The sequence below is a fragment of the Copidosoma floridanum genome, unplaced genomic scaffold, assembly GCF_036245765.1.
Source record: "Copidosoma floridanum isolate Cflo_tuat_1 unplaced genomic scaffold, Cflo_Japanese_pri ptg000013l, whole genome shotgun sequence".
Lineage (NCBI taxonomy): Eukaryota > Metazoa > Arthropoda > Insecta > Hymenoptera > Encyrtidae > Copidosoma > Copidosoma floridanum.
This window is the reverse complement of record NW_028321890.1, coordinates 36,366,931-36,382,836: the sequence shown is the minus strand read 5'-3', so window position 1 is coordinate 36,382,836 and position 15,906 is coordinate 36,366,931. Positions and strand designations below refer to the sequence as shown.

Sequence of the window (15,906 nt, the reverse complement as noted above, 5' to 3'; positions counted from 1 at the left end):
TGTATACACACGACATTACTATGCTGAAAAAAAAAAAAAAACATCGTTCACACTTGAAAAGAGTGAGATGGTAAAAATGGGCTTATGGCGATGCAATGGAAATCGAGTTCGCATATTATAATAAACGAATTAACAATAATAATCCAGTAAAGCTGAAAATGAAGATGATGCAACTTAAATATTATATTATACACATTCTTAATATCTATTGTAGCTACATAAATCCATGCATGTGTTTTTAACTCTTGGAAAAGTGGCAAAAGTGTTGAAAGAATATGTGACTTGTAATACGCGTATCGCTTCTTGACGTTTTCATTATTGCATCTGCATTCGCACGATTAATTTATAAATAAATGATATAAATAAAACACGTGTTGTCGATGAATTTTCCAAATCTCTCTCAATCGTCCCAGCAATCACCGATTCTTTATATCATTTTGAACCCTACATTTTTTTCTTTTTTTGAGTTTTGCACCCTATACAGAAGCCGATTTTTTCCAGGATCTGTAATTTAAAAACTACGCATGGCAATTCGAAAGATTTAATTCAAAAATGAGCAGCCGGCTACGGCAATTTGCGAGCCAGCCGATCTCTCGGAACACACTTGGCCAACCCATAACGTAACGGAGGGAGTTCGTCTCTCTCATCTCGGGGGAGGAGAATCAGGAGGAGGAGAGAGGAGAGCGTCAAAGCGCACGCGCGACCTTTCCCAAGGTGACACCGGCAGCGCGCTCGCAGCTCTCTCGCGAGCGAGCCCACAATGAGTCGTTCCCCGTCGTGCAGCAGGGCCGAACTCTCGTCCCTCGGGTTGTTGTTGTTGTTTTTCGGTCACAGTTGCGGAGCTAAAGTAACTACACACGGCACAATTACGCGTGCCGCTGCCATATACACTCGAAGCGTGTCCCCGGGAAGTAAGATACGAGCACGAAATATCACAAGTTTGTGCCGAGTATAGCCATCCGCGGAGAATGTCGGTGAGCGACAGTGACAGCGAGAAGAGAAAGCAGATCTCGGTACGGGGTATCGTCGACGTTGAAAACGTCGCCAACTTCAAGAAGACCTTCAACCGGCATCTCCACTACACCCTCGTCAAGGACAGAAATGTCGCGACCTCGCGCGACTACTACTTTGCCCTCGCGCACAGCGTCAAGGACAACCTCGTCTCCCGCTGGATACGCACCCAGCAGTACTACTACGAGACCGATCCCAAGGTTACTACCACTCACCTTTTATCATTTGTTGCACGGATGTGTGCGAATGCACTTGATTTTGATAGATATATATATCATACCCCATCCACGCGAGATTACAAGATAAGTTAAGTAACAGATTTACCTTGTCCTCGAAGTCGATTGTTTTGATTGTATGTACTTGTTGGCCGTATTTAGTCTATTATATCGTCGGTTTTTAAAGCTCCATTTTTTTCTCGATATTTTTTACACTGCTTACTTAGATCGTTCGTGTGTTAAGTACAAGAGATGTCATTTAATTTTAACATCTCCGTTGCTTCTCCGATACTTGTATGTAATACCTAACCTTGTGCGGTACCCGGAACGCGATTATCGTCCTCATCGGATATTTATTAGATCTCGTCACCTAGTGCAGCCGTAAAGTGTATACTTACATGCCGACGATGGTCTGTCGCGTTTTTGCAAACGTTAAAAAGAGGGGAGGAATAGTAGAATTTGGCACTCACGGGCTTTTTAATTTCATTTCGGATTGTGTTATGTCGTTGTCTTCATCTGATTCTGTTAAATTTTCACCGCTTTGGCGCGAGCTTTTAACGCTACCCCTCAACGAAATGGTTTATCTGGTACGTTTGTTTATACATATGTTATGAAGTCTTGAATGAAATCTTTTTTATTGACACTTTGTGTGAAAAAGTGTGAATTCATATGTTAACAGTGGGAAAATAAAGTTTATTGAAACGAGTTGTTTCAGGTGGCCAATCGACGATTATCGTTCGTTGATGTGTTGTTTTCATACAGATCGTCGGAATTCACTAAGCGGCATGTACCGAACACGCGATACCTGCGTGTTTATTTTTTCTGTCTCTCTACCGCACGTTTTTTATTTGCTGAAACATTTTTTATTCGAAAGTTCCCTCCGTGCTCTGCTCCGAAGTTCTATTACTTTCGAAACGTTTTCTTCTTCCATCACTCCAACGTCAAACGTCAACGTCAACGTCAAAAAAAAAAAAAAATAAATAAAGACAAGGGATTTTTTCTGCAGGTAAAGTTGTTGTGGCGCCCTTTCGAAATTTCAATTTCGAAGATTCACAAAAACCATAAGTTTTAAACATCGTTCGAACCACACACCAGAGAGTACTTACAGAGTTGATCCGAATTGTTTTGATATCACGGCTCGACTACCTTATACAAACGAAATCGGTGCCGCGAGCCGGCCTTGCTCTCGATACTCGCTTACCTTTGCACCACATAGTCGTCGTCGTGAGCGCAATATTATATTTTACTCCTCCTTCTATTTAGCACGTGTTACACGATAAGTATGTATACACGCACTTAGGTGGACGAGGGACGTCGAATGAAGATATTAGTTTCGGTGCTCTCGTCTTTCATCTACAACTCTTACACTGTGACACGGTATCGTAGAGACTCTCCTTTACCGAAATTGATGAGACTTAATTTGAAGTTATGTTGTTTGAACAATGTGGGTGCGGGTAGGTATATGTAGATAATGTCTCCGATAATTTTCTCGTGTATGGTATTACATACTTTCTATTCGATTTTTACACGATATTTTAATACATAATTAAGCACGTGGGGTGATTTCCTTAAGCTTATAATTAAATTTATTTAGTTTTAATATACGTGTTTTTAAAAAAAATAAGCCGAAATCACTTTAAAAAAGTGCTTATTGATATTATCTCATATGGTTAAATGCAGCTAAACCATATCTTTAACTTTTACTGTCATTTTACGTAAACAATGGAAAAAAAAAAACAAGATAGAAGTCAATGAATATTAAAAGAAGTTGTGTTACAGTAAATGTATGTATACTTATTAAAAACTTGCAAAAATGGTCTTATATGATTACGCAACAACAAGTATACAGTGGACTATATATTTGTTGAGACAAAACAATTAACTATAATTGTCGGGGTCGGCGTTCCAATTCTGCTAAACTAGCTCGTTTTTCTTATCGGCCGCGAACCGATTTCAGTTAAATATCTGCATTGTTCTAAGAGTAGTTGATCAATCGCAAGCGCCAGATATTTGTCACAATTACGAAACGCGATTTTTTTTTCTTCATTTCCTCTTGAATAGTAAAAAAAAAAAACTGGCTATTGATACTTTGATAATGTAATAAACATCGATTAAAAGAGTTCAGATTAAAAGCGAACGGTTTATCGAAATTTTTGCATCTAAATCGGAACAAAAGTCATCGATAGAGCGCGGCCTTTACGTAATTGGGATAATTAGCTCGGCGAGCTTTTCTAGTTGATAATAAAACGAGACTAAGAATCAAATTCTTTTTTTTTTTCTTTATTCTTGTATATACAGTTAAGCGATTGTAACGAACTGCCGAGTTGGTAGTGCTGCGAGAGATCAATTGATTTGTATTGATTTTCATGGCAACGGGGCAGTGTACACTTTGAACTTTATCTGTATCGTAATAACCGATTTAGCTTTAAAAGTTATACATTCGTAATGCAAAAATCACTAAATTTTGAGATTTGGATCCAAATTTATATACTCATTACTTACGTAAAAAAAGAAAATATGGTGTTAAACTAGTCAAAAGGCAATAACAGTGCTATTAGCAAACAGTGGCACTGTTCGCTATGCGTATAACACAACACATAGAATAACAGCCGAAGGACAAAAACACGAGAGCGCTCTAAATTTACATCCATTAAGCTCTCAACGTATGTGTCGGTCTCTCTCGACTGATGATGACGAGTCGAAACGAAAATTTTACCAGCCCATCATTGCTACTCTCATTTTTCTTTCTCTTTCGATTCATCAGCATTATCCCTATAAGTACGACGATGATATGCGTCTCTTACCATCAAAAGATTCGGAAGCGAAAGTCCAGTCCTTGATTTGGCGGTTCAGCAATAAATACTTGGTTTCAGGTACATAAAATCGCTGCTTCCGGGCTCGCTCTAGCTAAATAACTCTTCCTAGTTTTTTTGGATACCTTCCCAAATTCACGAAATTTCAGCTCCGAGCTGCAGTTATATATTTTGGTAGATGTGGGTAAACGTAGTGTGTAAGTATACGGCATTTAGATACGTATTACAAAAACTCTGGCTCGAGAGCTTTTTTTTTCCTTGTTTCTGAAAAGTTGAAGCTGTAGGTTTTGCCCCCCATCACTTGTCAAGGAAATCATTTTGAAAAACTCGACTGTCAATTTCAATAAACAAGTTACGCACTAGTTTTATCGCGTAATCTTCGATTTCCGCGTTGCTTGTATAATATACGTGCAGCAGGGGATGATTTTTTTTCTCTCATCCAAGGACTACGTAAGATAATCCGTGACCCCAAAATCGACGCGTGAACGGATAAGAAAAAAAAAAAATATCCCAACAAATGAAAAATCCATTCGGACGACCTTAACTGGCGCTCAAACGATCCGTCGATACGAGTATAATCTTGGCATATCGTATATAAAATTGCAGCCGAGCCTATAAATAAACTCTACGATTATATCTTTTTTTGCAGAGATGCTACTATTTGTCCCTCGAGTACTACATGGGCCGAACATTGCAAAACACGATGATCAACTTGGGTATTCAGGGCGCCTGCGACGAAGCCATGTATCAGGTGGGTGATGGACCAGATTTGTCGAGGAACATAGTGTTTATGACTATAGGATCGAGAGAGACAAGGAGAAAAACCGTTAATTTACGTTAAATAAAAAAAAAAATCGCTAGATGGGCCTTGACATCGAAGAGCTGCAGGAGCTGGAGGAGGACGCGGGTCTGGGAAATGGAGGTCTCGGGCGCCTGGCCGCGTGCTTCCTCGACAGCATGGCCACCTTGGGTTTGGCAGCCTACGGCTACGGCATCCGCTACGAGTACGGTATCTTCGCCCAGAAGATCAAGAACGGCGAGCAGGTCGAGGAGCCCGACGACTGGTTGAGGTACGGCAACCCCTGGGAAAAGGCGAGACCCGAGTTCATGCTGCCCGTCAACTTTTACGGCCACGTGATCGACGCTCCCGAGGGCAAGAAGTGGGTCAACACGCAGGTGAGTTCCTTTGGATTGTTTTTTTCTTTTTTTTTTTGTCTACATTACTTTAGTGTACGAGTCGTTGTTGCGTTCAAGGTCGTGTTCGCCATGCCCTACGACAATCCCATCCCGGGATACAAGAACAACGTCGTCAACACTCTGAGACTGTGGTCGGCCAAGTCGCCGGTCGAGTTCAACTTGAAATTCTGTACGTCCCAACTTCCATCTAAAGTTGACTGATTGACTAAAAGTGAGAGATGAGAGCGACATTTACAACCGATATTTTCTCGTTTCAGTCAACGACGGCGACTACATTCAGGCCGTGATCGACAGGAATCTGGCGGAAAACATTTCGAGGGTACTTTACCCGAACGACAACTTCTTCGAGGGTAAAGAGCTGCGCTTGAAGCAGGAGTACTTCATGGTGGCGGCCACCCTGCAGGATATCATTCGACGTTACAAGTCGAGCAAATTTGGCTCTAAGGAGCACCACAGGACTGATTTTGACGCTTTCCCGGACAAGGTGGCCATCCAGCTGAATGACACCCATCCGTCCCTCGCGATCCCCGAGCTCATGAGGATCCTCATTGATATCGAGGGCCTTTCATGGGACAAGGTACTAAAAAGTAAATTTCACTCTCTGTTTCCATGAAAATCTAACCGAACGCGTTCTCTGTAGGCTTGGGAAGTGACAGTCCGTACTTGCGCCTACACGAATCACACCGTACTGCCGGAGGCGCTGGAGAGGTGGCCCACTAGCATGCTGGACAGCATTCTGCCGAGACACTTGCAGATCATCTATCACATCAACTTTTTACATCTGAAGAGAGTCGAGGCCAAATTCCCAGGTGACTTGGATCGTTTGCGTCGCATGTCTCTTATCGAAGAGGAGGGCGAGAAGCGCGTAAACATGGCCCACTTGTCAATCGTCGGCAGTCACGCTGTCAACGGTGTGGCCCGCATCCATTCAGAAATTTTGAAAGACTCCGTCTTCCGTGATTTTTATCAGCTCGACCCGCAAAAATTCCAAAACAAAACCAACGGCATCACTCCCAGAAGATGGCTTTTGCTCTGCAATCCCAATCTGTCCGATATCATTGAAGAGGTGAATGATTTGACTCGCTTGTGCTTTTTTTTATTCGTCGATTTTTCGACTAATTTCGTTTTTCTGCAGAGAATTGGAAGCGACTGGACCGTACATTTGGAGCAGCTCGAGCAGCTCAAGCAGTTCGCCAAAGATCCGTTATTCCAACGCGCTGTCGTTAAAGTTAAGCAAGAGAACAAGATGCGACTCGCCGATATTCTCGAGAAGGAATACGGAGTCAAGGTCAATCCCTCGTCGATCTTTGACATTCAGGTCAAACGTATTCACGAGTACAAGCGCCAGCTGCTCAACTGCCTGCACGTCATCACAATGTTCAATCGCATTAAGGCTAACCCGAACGCGGCCTTTGTGCCCCGCACTGTGATGATCGGCGGCAAGGCTGCGCCCGGTTATCATCTTGCCAAAAAGATCATCAAGCTCATTTGTAGCGTCGCTCATGTCGTCAACAACGATCCCATTGTCGGGGATAAGCTCAAGTTTATCTTTTTGGAGAACTACAGAGTCACTTTGGCGGAAAAGATTATCCCCGCTGCCGATCTCAGCGAGCAGATCTCGACTGCCGGTACCGAGGCATCGGGAACCGGTAACATGAAATTCATGGTGAGTTGATTTTTTGAAGAACCGTTCTATTTTTATAAATTGAGTATATTCATCGATTCATACATATTTCAGTTGAACGGCGCACTAACCATCGGTACTCTCGATGGAGCCAACGTCGAGATGGCTGAGGAAATGGGTGATAACAATATCTTTATCTTTGGAATGACTGTAGACGAAGTTGAGGAGTTGAAGAGAAAAGGATACAACGCCTACGATTACTACAACAAATTGCCAGAGGCAAAACAATGTATCGATCAAATCCAAGGAGGATTCTTTAGTCCCAACAATCCAGGAGAGTTCCAAGATATTGTCGATGTTCTGCTCAAGTGGGACAGATTTTATCTTCTGGCTGACTATGCCGACTACATCAAAACTCAGGACAAAGTATCCCAAACTTATCTCGTACGTATGATTTTAAAAGTTTTCAATTATAAGCTATTCAACAGGAGTTTGATTAAAATTGTCAAAATGTTTGTAGGATGAATCGAAATGGGTTGAAATGGCCGTTCATAACATCGCCTCGTCTGGTAAATTTTCATCAGATCGAACGATCGCTGAGTACGCCCGAGAAATTTGGGGCGTCGAGCCCAACTGGCAAAAACTGCCTGATCCTCATGAGCCACGTGATATTTAAATTTTTTTTTAATGTTTATTATTATGTTAAGATGGTAAATCAGCATCTCCCATCGCATACAAGGCAAGATATGCCTCATGGAAGATTTTTTTTATTAATATAATTCGACTCACGCACTTACGCTTATCCATGTACATTTACAGGTAGATGACATTTAAATTAAGTCAAAATTAATGGAATTGTAGACACCTATACTTTGATTATTTTTACAAATTTTTAAGTTTCGGTCGACATAGATTCTTAAATAACGAAAACAGAACGAAAAGTTCGATAGTATTAGGAAAATGTGGCACACTGTTGTGTGAATCTAAAAGTGTTTTTACATTTTTAGAGCTACTATATTATCGTTATTATTATTACTGTTAATTGCCTTTACTTATTAGTTTATACTTTTGAACCATTTAAATTTTCTATGTACATGTATTTTCTATTTTTTCTTGAAACTCCTCTAGTCTCCAAAAAAATCGTGACGAAACTTTTTTCGTTTTTGTAAAAAAAATTTCACAGTTGCAATCATTTCGTTACACATTATAGATTTTAGATTGAACATTGGGAAATACGTATAGCTTTTGACAAACATCGTCGTTTTATTTGTTATCAAAGGCAAACTGATGTATCCAATACTCAGTGCATAGGGTTATTATATTGTTAATAATTTTAAATCTTTTAACTCGCGCGTGTTCCAAAGAATTTTTTTTTCTGTCACGTTACAAAAAAAATTAAATTATATTGGCTTAATCGTAAAGTTCCTCTATTTAAAGTACAATGTATTCTAACTGAGAAACAATTTTATAGACACATGTACAAATGACAACGAAACGCACAATGGAAAATCCTATTGATATTTTTACAAATTTTATGCGGAATAACGTAGCCGAGACGTTTATCGATGTACCAAGATTTATCTTTGTGAGATTGTTATACAGTACGATTGTTAAGGAAAAAAATAAAATAAAAAAAATAAATTTAAAAAAAAAAGTCAGAATACTCAAACCACAAACAACCACGAAGGCTGACCTATTTTCATAATAAAAACTGGAAGTAATAATAACAAAACAATGAATACATCCGTGTGATGAAGGACTCTGTTACTTAAGCAAAAAGAACGTACGTCTCGATATCGCAACGCATGTAACAAAAAATATACATGTATATTATACTTATACACAAATGAACTGATGAATGTGAAAGATCTATTATGCAATAAAACAAAACAAAAACTTTTATTCAAACAATCACGTTTTTCTATTTTTTTTTTTTTTTTTTTTTTTTTTACTCAACGATCATCCCGATCCCTCGCTTGGGAAAAACAAAAATTCCACCCTCGAGGGCAAAAAGCCTCGACCTTATCGCTCCTAAAACAGAGTACAGGTACACACCCAATATCTTGATAAAACGTTATCTCTAACAAAAAAACGTTGCCCAAACCCACGCAACAGAGCCAATAAGCCCGGTCAGCACTTTGGCACGGGGCTAATGAGTTTAAAAAGCGATCGATCGGCAAGGCGCGGAAGTGAAATTTCCGAGAGGCACTCCAGTACTTAAGTACCGCGGCTAGCGTGTGTGCACGTATAAAGAATATCAACTCCAAAGAAGCCACAAAGTGGAGCGCAAAGAAGAACAAGAGAGGCATGTATATAGACTGCTACTGTACAGAGTGAAGAGTCGTTGGGTAATTATATTTTTAGTTGCCGGCGGGATATAGATCCGACAGGATGCGGTGTGTCGATTCGCGGGATATACACACGGATATCAAAATAATCAGAGATCGGTAGAGCAGTAAAACACCATACCTACATATATCGTTCATTGTAATTGCTTCGATCGAGTGAGAACATGACTCGAGAGTGGCTGCACGCGGTCGTGGCTCGGAGGAACGAGGCTCTGAAGAATTTCGAGTTCTTCGACGAGGAGACGGTGCCCGTGGTGAGTATACCGCATTCGTATCACTCGCACCTTTCCTATATCTCACTTACATACTGCGTCGTTGTTTTTTCTCTCTTTGCTTGACGTGGTGTGTTTTTGCGTGTCAACTGCGCCACTCTCATCGCTTCGGCTACTCTCGGCTGAGATCGAACGTCTTCGTGTACGCGCGAAACTTTTCGAGCTTTTTATCACCTTCGTCGTGCTTGCGTTTCGTTATGCGAATGTACTTTTTGTGCTGTGCAGTGCAACAGATTACGTGATTTGATCTCGTGGGCTCGGTTCGCGTTTGAATGATAAGATGTGGACAAATTTTTTGCAAAAAGAAAACAAACAAACAATGAAAAAGGAGCATTTAGTTGTGTTGCATTCCCGCGTGGCATGAATATCCTTAGTAACTATATACACGTACCGATTGTTTGGGAAATCGAAAACAGTGATAAGTATATATAGTATCTTATAATTTGCGACATGATGAGAAAAATAAAACGTACGATTTTTCATCGAAACGAGCCACTGCCGAGGATCCGCATACAAACGTTAGAGTTGATCTACAGAGTATGATATGAGCGACGACTACTCGGCACGTTTTTTTTTTTTTTTTTCGTTTACTTTCTTTAATCATTATTTCCCTGCGTTTGTTTTTTCGCAGAATATATCGACGCTTTTCAAGTTGAACCAGCTGACCGCGACGTCGGCAATCATCGTCACGGGCTACATCCCGATCGACGCCACCAGGTAATTAGAGCCTATTTGCACGCGACCTTAGCCGATGATTTAAAAAAAAAAAATAATAAATAAATAAATAAATATGTACATGCATATCGTGCCTCCCTCCTTCGATCGGAAAAATGTTTTTGTTGCTCTATTCATGGTGTTAACGTGGCAACGAAAAGTTAAAAACAAAAGATGCCCAACTCGACGTCGCCAATGACAACACGTTCAAATAAACCGATAGTTTAGTCGTACAAAAAATCTCATACCGATCAGTAGTCCAAATACACAGACAACCCGTTTCGGTCGATTTCGTCAAAATTTATTAAATTTTATTTATTTTAATTTTTTTCGCTTTGGCAACAACAATATGTGACAATTTTGATACATATATATACATAAAAAAAAAAAAAAAGTAAATCAAACATTTCCTTCGGAGATTCTCGCTAAATCTGAGATGTAGAGCATCGGGGTCGATAGCCTTGCACTTCAACCCTCGGCTCGATCGCGGCTACATAGTCCGGAACAGCAAACACAAGGGATGCTGGGAGGAGGAGGAGACCTGCTCGCCATTGCCGGCTCGAGGCTACCTTTTCCGGAGAAATTCCTTTTTTCACCTCACGATATTTTGCACCCTCAATGAATTTCAGGTAATTGTATTTCTTTACCCTTTTTTCACCGGTTTTTTCGACCTTTTTCAAAGTGGAAAGTGAAAAAAAAAAAAAAAAAAAAATTTTTTTGTTTAGATCGCGATAGATGGAGAACACTTTTGTGCCTTTGCCTACAGGATTCCGCTGCAAGAAATCATCGGCCTCGAGTTCAACGACCATGTCGAGGAGACGAGGGTCCGACAGACCAACATCCACGAGTATCCCGATCCGCAGATTTGCAAGCCGACCAGAATTTTAGAGTTGCGAGACGCCCAGCCACTGAGCGATAATTTGGTAAGTTTTACAGATTAATCAACTGTTTTTTTTTTTTTTTTTTTTTTTTTCCAATGTACAATTTTTTCTTAGGGATTGCCTGCCGTCATCGATCTCCCGCAGGGATTCGACGTTGGAGCGAAATTGACGATCAAGGGTAGACTGAAATTACTGCCGCACTCGTGAGTTTGAACAATCGCCGGAAAACCATGTACTTTTTTTGACCTTTAACCCATCAAATGTTCGTGTATTTACAGATTCTACATAAATCTTCAAAAAGGAAAAAGCGTGTACCCCCATCCGATCATCGCCTTGCACTTGAATCCACGTTACTACTATGGAAATCAGCCGTCGTGTTTAATCATGAATAGTTGGAACAGTGGCATGTGGGACAAAGAGGAACGCCACGAGGGCCAATCTTGGACCCCTGGACGAGAATTTTCGTTAATGTAATTTTTCCAATAGCTCGTTCAGCACTCGCGGAAACACCATTTTATTTTTTTGCTTACAAATTCATTATCGTTGCAGAATCCGCTGTGAGTTCAATGGCTACAGCGTGTGGCTCAATGATAAATTGATTGGCGAATTCCAGCACAGGCTGAAGCCGATGATCATCAATACCGTCCGCATCACGGGAGACTTGGTGCTCTACCAGATGCTCGTCTCATACCAGTGAAAGAAAACTACGCAATTCACGCAAACAGTTTCTGCGAGAAATTTTTCCTGAAAATGATCGTACTTTTGCGCCAAAGCTGCCTTAGAAGTAATGTTGCATCGAACGAAGCAATTAATATTGTCATGGTTTATTGAAAAGGAGGCACTTTCGACAAGATCATTCCAAGAGCGAGTTTTTTTTCTTTCATTTTTTTATTGATTTTTTTTTTTTTTTTCCATTCAAGTCAAGTCTCTGTCAAGTTTGCAATCTTCGCCTCGGGCGAAGTAATTTTTTATGTATATTTTGTGTTCGACGAATGCTTCTTGTCGAGATGGCTCTGGAATATCGCAATCTATCGTTATTGTTTGTTGACGTTTTTGTTGACGATTCTCAATCGTGGAAAATACTACGTGAAAAAAAAAAAAATTATTAACAATTTAAATTTTCCTTAGAAATAATAGTTTTTTTTTTTTGATCATTCAGATGATATAGTCTATAAAATAAAATCCTTTACAGAAGTTATTTGTAAAAAAAAGTATAGAAAGAGTTGGGGAAAAAAAAAAAAAAAAAAACAAGTGCTCCGTAAAGACAATGTCGCGAAAGACTTCCTTTTTTATATATTTATACAATAATTTCGTATAATTGTTAATATATTTGTATGTACACTTAGAATATATATTTACGAGACTAAACTTATGAATGTTTATAGCGTAAAATGATATTTTCAAACATAATAAAAAGCGCTTCAATTCACGTCGCGTGTGCGTTGTTTTTCCTCTTTTCAACAATGGATGATCGTTGTCGTACACCCACTAGCTGTGCCAGTAGGGCTCATTATCGCTTGTGAAGGTAAATCTTTTCATGTGCACCCAACTGATGGCGAATATAAGGTAGACCACGCAAAACAAGCAAAACACCAGTCTATCAATCGCCGTCGCTAGAAGCATCCACTCCAGCTTCGTGACGGTTTTGTGATTCGGCGAAGTAAACAGCTGTTGTTGGCTGTTGGTGAAACTCGCAAAGGACGTCGTCGATATCGTTATATCCATCAAGTGATTTTCGCACATCTCCTGCTCCCCTGCCGATCTCTGCGACTCGATCTGCAAAGAGAATGACACTCATCGTCGAGTCAACCGATACCGTTTTATTATTTGTTCATCAACAGCCTACCGACCTCTTGGACAATGTGATTGAGGCCCAAGTAACGTCCAGGGTTGCCGAGCAGGAGACGCCTCATCGGCCGCGGGATGCTCGTGCAAAATGCAAATTTATCGATATTTATCACAATGGTTGCAACGACCAGCGATAAGGTCGCTTGGCAGAGACAGGCACTGTAAAACCTAACTAAAACAATGCCGTAAATAACACGCTAAACCATATCTCGCTAAAATCCCCCCTCCGTCCCGGATAAAGTGTACAAGGACATCTTACCGATAATTGGCATACTGTCGAACCTTGGGGGTATTTTGTGGCCAAAGTAGATGAGGTACAGCACGACGATGAGGATTATGCAGGCGTTGACGATGAGTTTCATCTCGCTCTGTGGCCTCAGCCAAAACGTAATGAGGGACAAGAAAACTATTGCTACAAGAATAACAAAAATATATACATTTTTTGCTCCCTCGAGGAAATTGTTTTTTCAATGGGAGTGAACCACTGCAATTGCTTACGAATGATGGGTACAAAGACGATGTGGTAGTAAATTTCGGAGGATCGGGCGAGCTCGAACTCAAAGTCCAAGGTGATGTAGGCCTCGGGACAACAGTCGAAGACCTCCTCCCTGCGTATCGGCGTGACGTTTTGCACCACCCACTCGTTTATGACCACGTAATCGTTGAGCTGCGAAAAACGTCTCGAAGCTTTATATATTATATATGTATCCGCTTTTGCTCCTTGAATGCATTCAAAACAACACTGCATGTAAGTATAGTGTCAATACTTTCAAAGGCACACATGTCATGTGCAAATAAAGGAGAATCGGGCGAGTGGAGCAAAGTGCATGCATTATATATATATATATATATATATAGAGAGCGATGAGAATGATAAAAAAGGCACACGCGTGTGTATATATATATACATGTGCACACTAACGTCGACGCCGGAACCGAGCAATTTCAAGTCCACTTGGGAGCCGTCGTACGTCCACGAGCTCAAGCTCAGCCTGCACGTGTTCATCTCGAAGGGCCAGTACTTGAAGTCCAAGTGACAGTAGCCGTGAAATATCGTGGGCGTGACCCAAATAGCGAGACCCAGCTCGTTGACTATGCAGTGCCGATCGCCGTAGTACTCCATACCGTGGGACGCGCTAAGCAATTTATTCGCCTTGATGTTTATTTCATTGTTTTTTTTCTCCACTCTACCAACTCTCTTACAAGATCGGTACATTTTTTTTGTTTTTTTACCTATTCAGCACGTAAATGTCGGGCAGCCAGATTTCGTGGGCCCCGAGGTTTACCTGGAGCATTCAAATGAAAATTTGACACAATTGTTCGTACGCGTTTTAATAATTTTATCGAGTATGAAATTCGACCTGGGTGAGGTTGCCAAACTCGGACGAGTTCCATCTCAGCTTGTCGTCGTTCCACGTCTACGTGGCAAGTCGACGCGCAACAACAAAAAGCAAAACATACACTCCCTCGATATAAGGTACCTGTAAGTGAACGATCGCGCGTTTTGGGCGAATTTCGTGGTTTTTCGCGTTATTACCATGATGACGAACACGTTGGCGGCCATGACGTTGTCGTGATCGGCCACCTCGACGGTCTGCACGTTGAGCTTGACGCTGACGGTCGTCGTGTTCCAGTGTTGGCTGGGCCTCGCGAGCTTGTCATACTTGGCGAGCAGGTGTTGCCTCAGCTTGTCCGTCCACGTTTCGTTCCACGCTTGGTTGTCTGTACGAATTTTTTTTTTTTTTTTTTTCTTAACTTTATCTTCCACTGAACGCTGGCGATCTACTTCGATTGCAATGAATGTACGCAGGATGATACAAAGGGGGGGGAAAAAAAACATCGGCGTTTCAATGGTTGTACAAATTGGAGTAATTTAATTACGCGCGCGCGCGCGTACAAAAGCACATGCAAGGGCGAGAGAGAGAGCGCGAAAAGGGCTCAGTCGAGTAGGGGGGCAAAAAAAAAAAAAAAAAACAAACCTTATTGTTGCAGCGAAATCGAAGACAAAAGGGAAGAGCCGTGAACGTGTGGGAGGAGAGACCGCGCCGATTATCGTCATCAGAGCGCGCAGATTTGAAGCGAATGGGGCTGTAAGTGGATAAACGCCTATCTAATGCGCGCTTCTCCAGAGCCCGAGCTCACTCTCTTTTTTACAAGCCCTGCCGTCGTGGGTGTACACGTATGAACATTTTTTGTTACTTTTTTCTTATTTTCGTTGTTCAACAGGTCGGAAATCGGTATCGAAAATTCGCCCATCGCGTCAAACGGCTTAGCCTCGGTTCAATATTCCATTCGAGGAGGAGACGAAGCGGACGACCCATTAGGTTGATTGGTGGCTAAAAGTGGGACGGTGTGTGGAGCTGCTGAAACTGGAGCACTTGTCGTTACGATAAACTGCTGGTGTGTTGCACGAAGCTTTCGTTGAAAAAAAAAAAAAAAAAAACTGTACTCGCGAGGGTTGGCTCGACGAAAATCGGTTGGCGATCGCTCGATGGATATCTATATATACTTTGTGCGATCCAAGAATCAACGGAAGCGTCGAGAAATGTTCGCATTTGAAGGAAAAGAGAAGGGAGGGGGGGGGAAAGAAAAAACGTAGTCACTTACTCTTGGGAAGGGTGATATTGGCGGCGAGGGTGCAAACGGCGAAGCAGTGGGCGACGAGCAACGCGCCGAGCAGCGGCCTGCCACTTGTCATATCGACAGATCGTCGTCCGTCAACTAACTGTCCTTGCCTCTGACGCTCTCGGCCTCCCATCCATCCATCCCGCGCGAGCTTTCGCGACTGTGTGTGCCACTGTTTTATATTATAGGTGCTATATGTATATACGTCGTGTGTAGATCCTTGCGGCTCGGGACCAAACTCATGCTTCTAGTTTTATCTAGATGAAAACACCGCTCGGCTACTCGTGCTTTGCACGTATATGTGGTGTACGTTTGTTTGGAGGATGGAAAAATTACCCCTCGTCTTTATCGAATTTAA

At 41.5% G+C, this 15,906-nt stretch overlaps 3 protein-coding genes across 4 annotated transcripts; 2 read left to right on the top strand and 1 right to left on the bottom strand.

Annotated features, from left to right (window-relative positions):
* The first annotated feature begins 764 nt into the window (after positions 1–764).
* Glyp (glycogen phosphorylase) lies at positions 765–8,771 on the top strand. The gene is made up of 9 exons (XM_014363134.2): positions 765–1,211; positions 4,689–4,790; positions 4,901–5,215; positions 5,294–5,405; positions 5,494–5,813; positions 5,877–6,302; positions 6,372–6,902; positions 6,975–7,304; positions 7,381–8,771. The coding sequence occupies exons 1-9, from the start codon at positions 969–971 to the stop codon at positions 7,534–7,536; spliced, it is 2,535 nt and encodes an 844-aa protein (XP_014218620.2). The 5' UTR covers positions 765–968; the 3' UTR covers positions 7,537–8,771.
* A 329-nt stretch (positions 8,772–9,100) lies between these two features.
* Positions 9,101–12,486, top strand: LOC106646875 (galectin-8). Its single transcript, XM_014363043.2, has 7 exons — positions 9,101–9,462; positions 10,112–10,197; positions 10,613–10,823; positions 10,920–11,117; positions 11,190–11,278; positions 11,354–11,545; positions 11,625–12,486. The coding sequence occupies exons 1-7, from the start codon at positions 9,373–9,375 to the stop codon at positions 11,770–11,772; spliced, it is 1,014 nt and encodes a 337-aa protein (XP_014218529.1). The 5' UTR covers positions 9,101–9,372; the 3' UTR covers positions 11,773–12,486.
* LOC106646872 (acetylcholine receptor subunit alpha-like 1) lies at positions 11,968–15,688 on the bottom strand. 2 transcript variants are annotated; one of them, XR_001339222.3, is made up of 10 exons: positions 15,531–15,688; positions 14,461–14,645; positions 14,285–14,341; positions 14,157–14,209; positions 13,846–14,059; positions 13,422–13,590; positions 13,183–13,335; positions 12,926–13,095; positions 12,506–12,851; positions 11,970–12,157 (listed from the first exon to the last, which is right to left on the bottom strand). XR_001339222.3 is itself a non-coding variant. In XM_014363040.2 (9 exons), exons 1-9 carry the CDS (start codon positions 15,679–15,681, stop codon positions 12,564–12,566), a joined length of 1,440 nt encoding a protein of 479 aa, XP_014218526.2. In that variant the 5' UTR covers positions 15,682–15,688; the 3' UTR covers positions 11,968–12,563. The 2 variants fall into 2 exon arrangements, 1 of the variants encoding a protein (XP_014218526.2); XM_014363040.2 differs by having other exon boundaries at positions 11,968–12,851.
* Positions 15,689–15,906: the final 218 nt, after the last annotated feature.

What these genes read in the sequence shown, in the direction of transcription:
- Glyp (XM_014363134.2), top strand. Translation starts at nt 969, where the DNA reads ATGTCGGTGAGCGACAGTGACAGCGAGAAGAGAAAGCAGATCTCGGTA. An exon ending in ACTACGAGACCGATCCCAAG is followed by an intron (nt 1,212 to 4,688) that starts GTTACTACCACT and finishes CTTTTTTTGCAG; the next exon opens with AGATGCTACTATTTGTCCCT. An exon ending in GCGACGAAGCCATGTATCAG is followed by an intron (nt 4,791 to 4,900) that starts GTGGGTGATGGA and finishes AAAAATCGCTAG; the next exon opens with ATGGGCCTTGACATCGAAGA.
- LOC106646875 (XM_014363043.2), top strand. Translation starts at nt 9,373, where the DNA reads ATGACTCGAGAGTGGCTGCACGCGGTCGTGGCTCGGAGGAACGAGGCT. An exon ending in GCACCCTCAATGAATTTCAG is followed by an intron (nt 10,824 to 10,919) that starts GTAATTGTATTT and finishes TTTTTTGTTTAG; the next exon opens with ATCGCGATAGATGGAGAACA. An exon ending in GGACGAGAATTTTCGTTAAT is followed by an intron (nt 11,546 to 11,624) that starts GTAATTTTTCCA and finishes TTATCGTTGCAG; the next exon opens with AATCCGCTGTGAGTTCAATG.
- LOC106646872 (XM_014363040.2), bottom strand. Translation starts at nt 15,681, where the DNA reads ATGGGAGGCCGAGAGCGTCAGAGGCAAGGACAGTTAGTTGACGGACGA. An exon ending in CCAACGTGTTCGTCATCATG is followed by an intron (nt 14,342 to 14,460) that starts GTAATAACGCGA and finishes CTTGCCACGTAG; the next exon opens with ACGTGGAACGACGACAAGCT. An exon ending in CGACAGTATGCCAATTATCG is followed by an intron (nt 13,096 to 13,182) that starts GTAAGATGTCCT and finishes GCATTGTTTTAG; the next exon opens with TTAGGTTTTACAGTGCCTGT.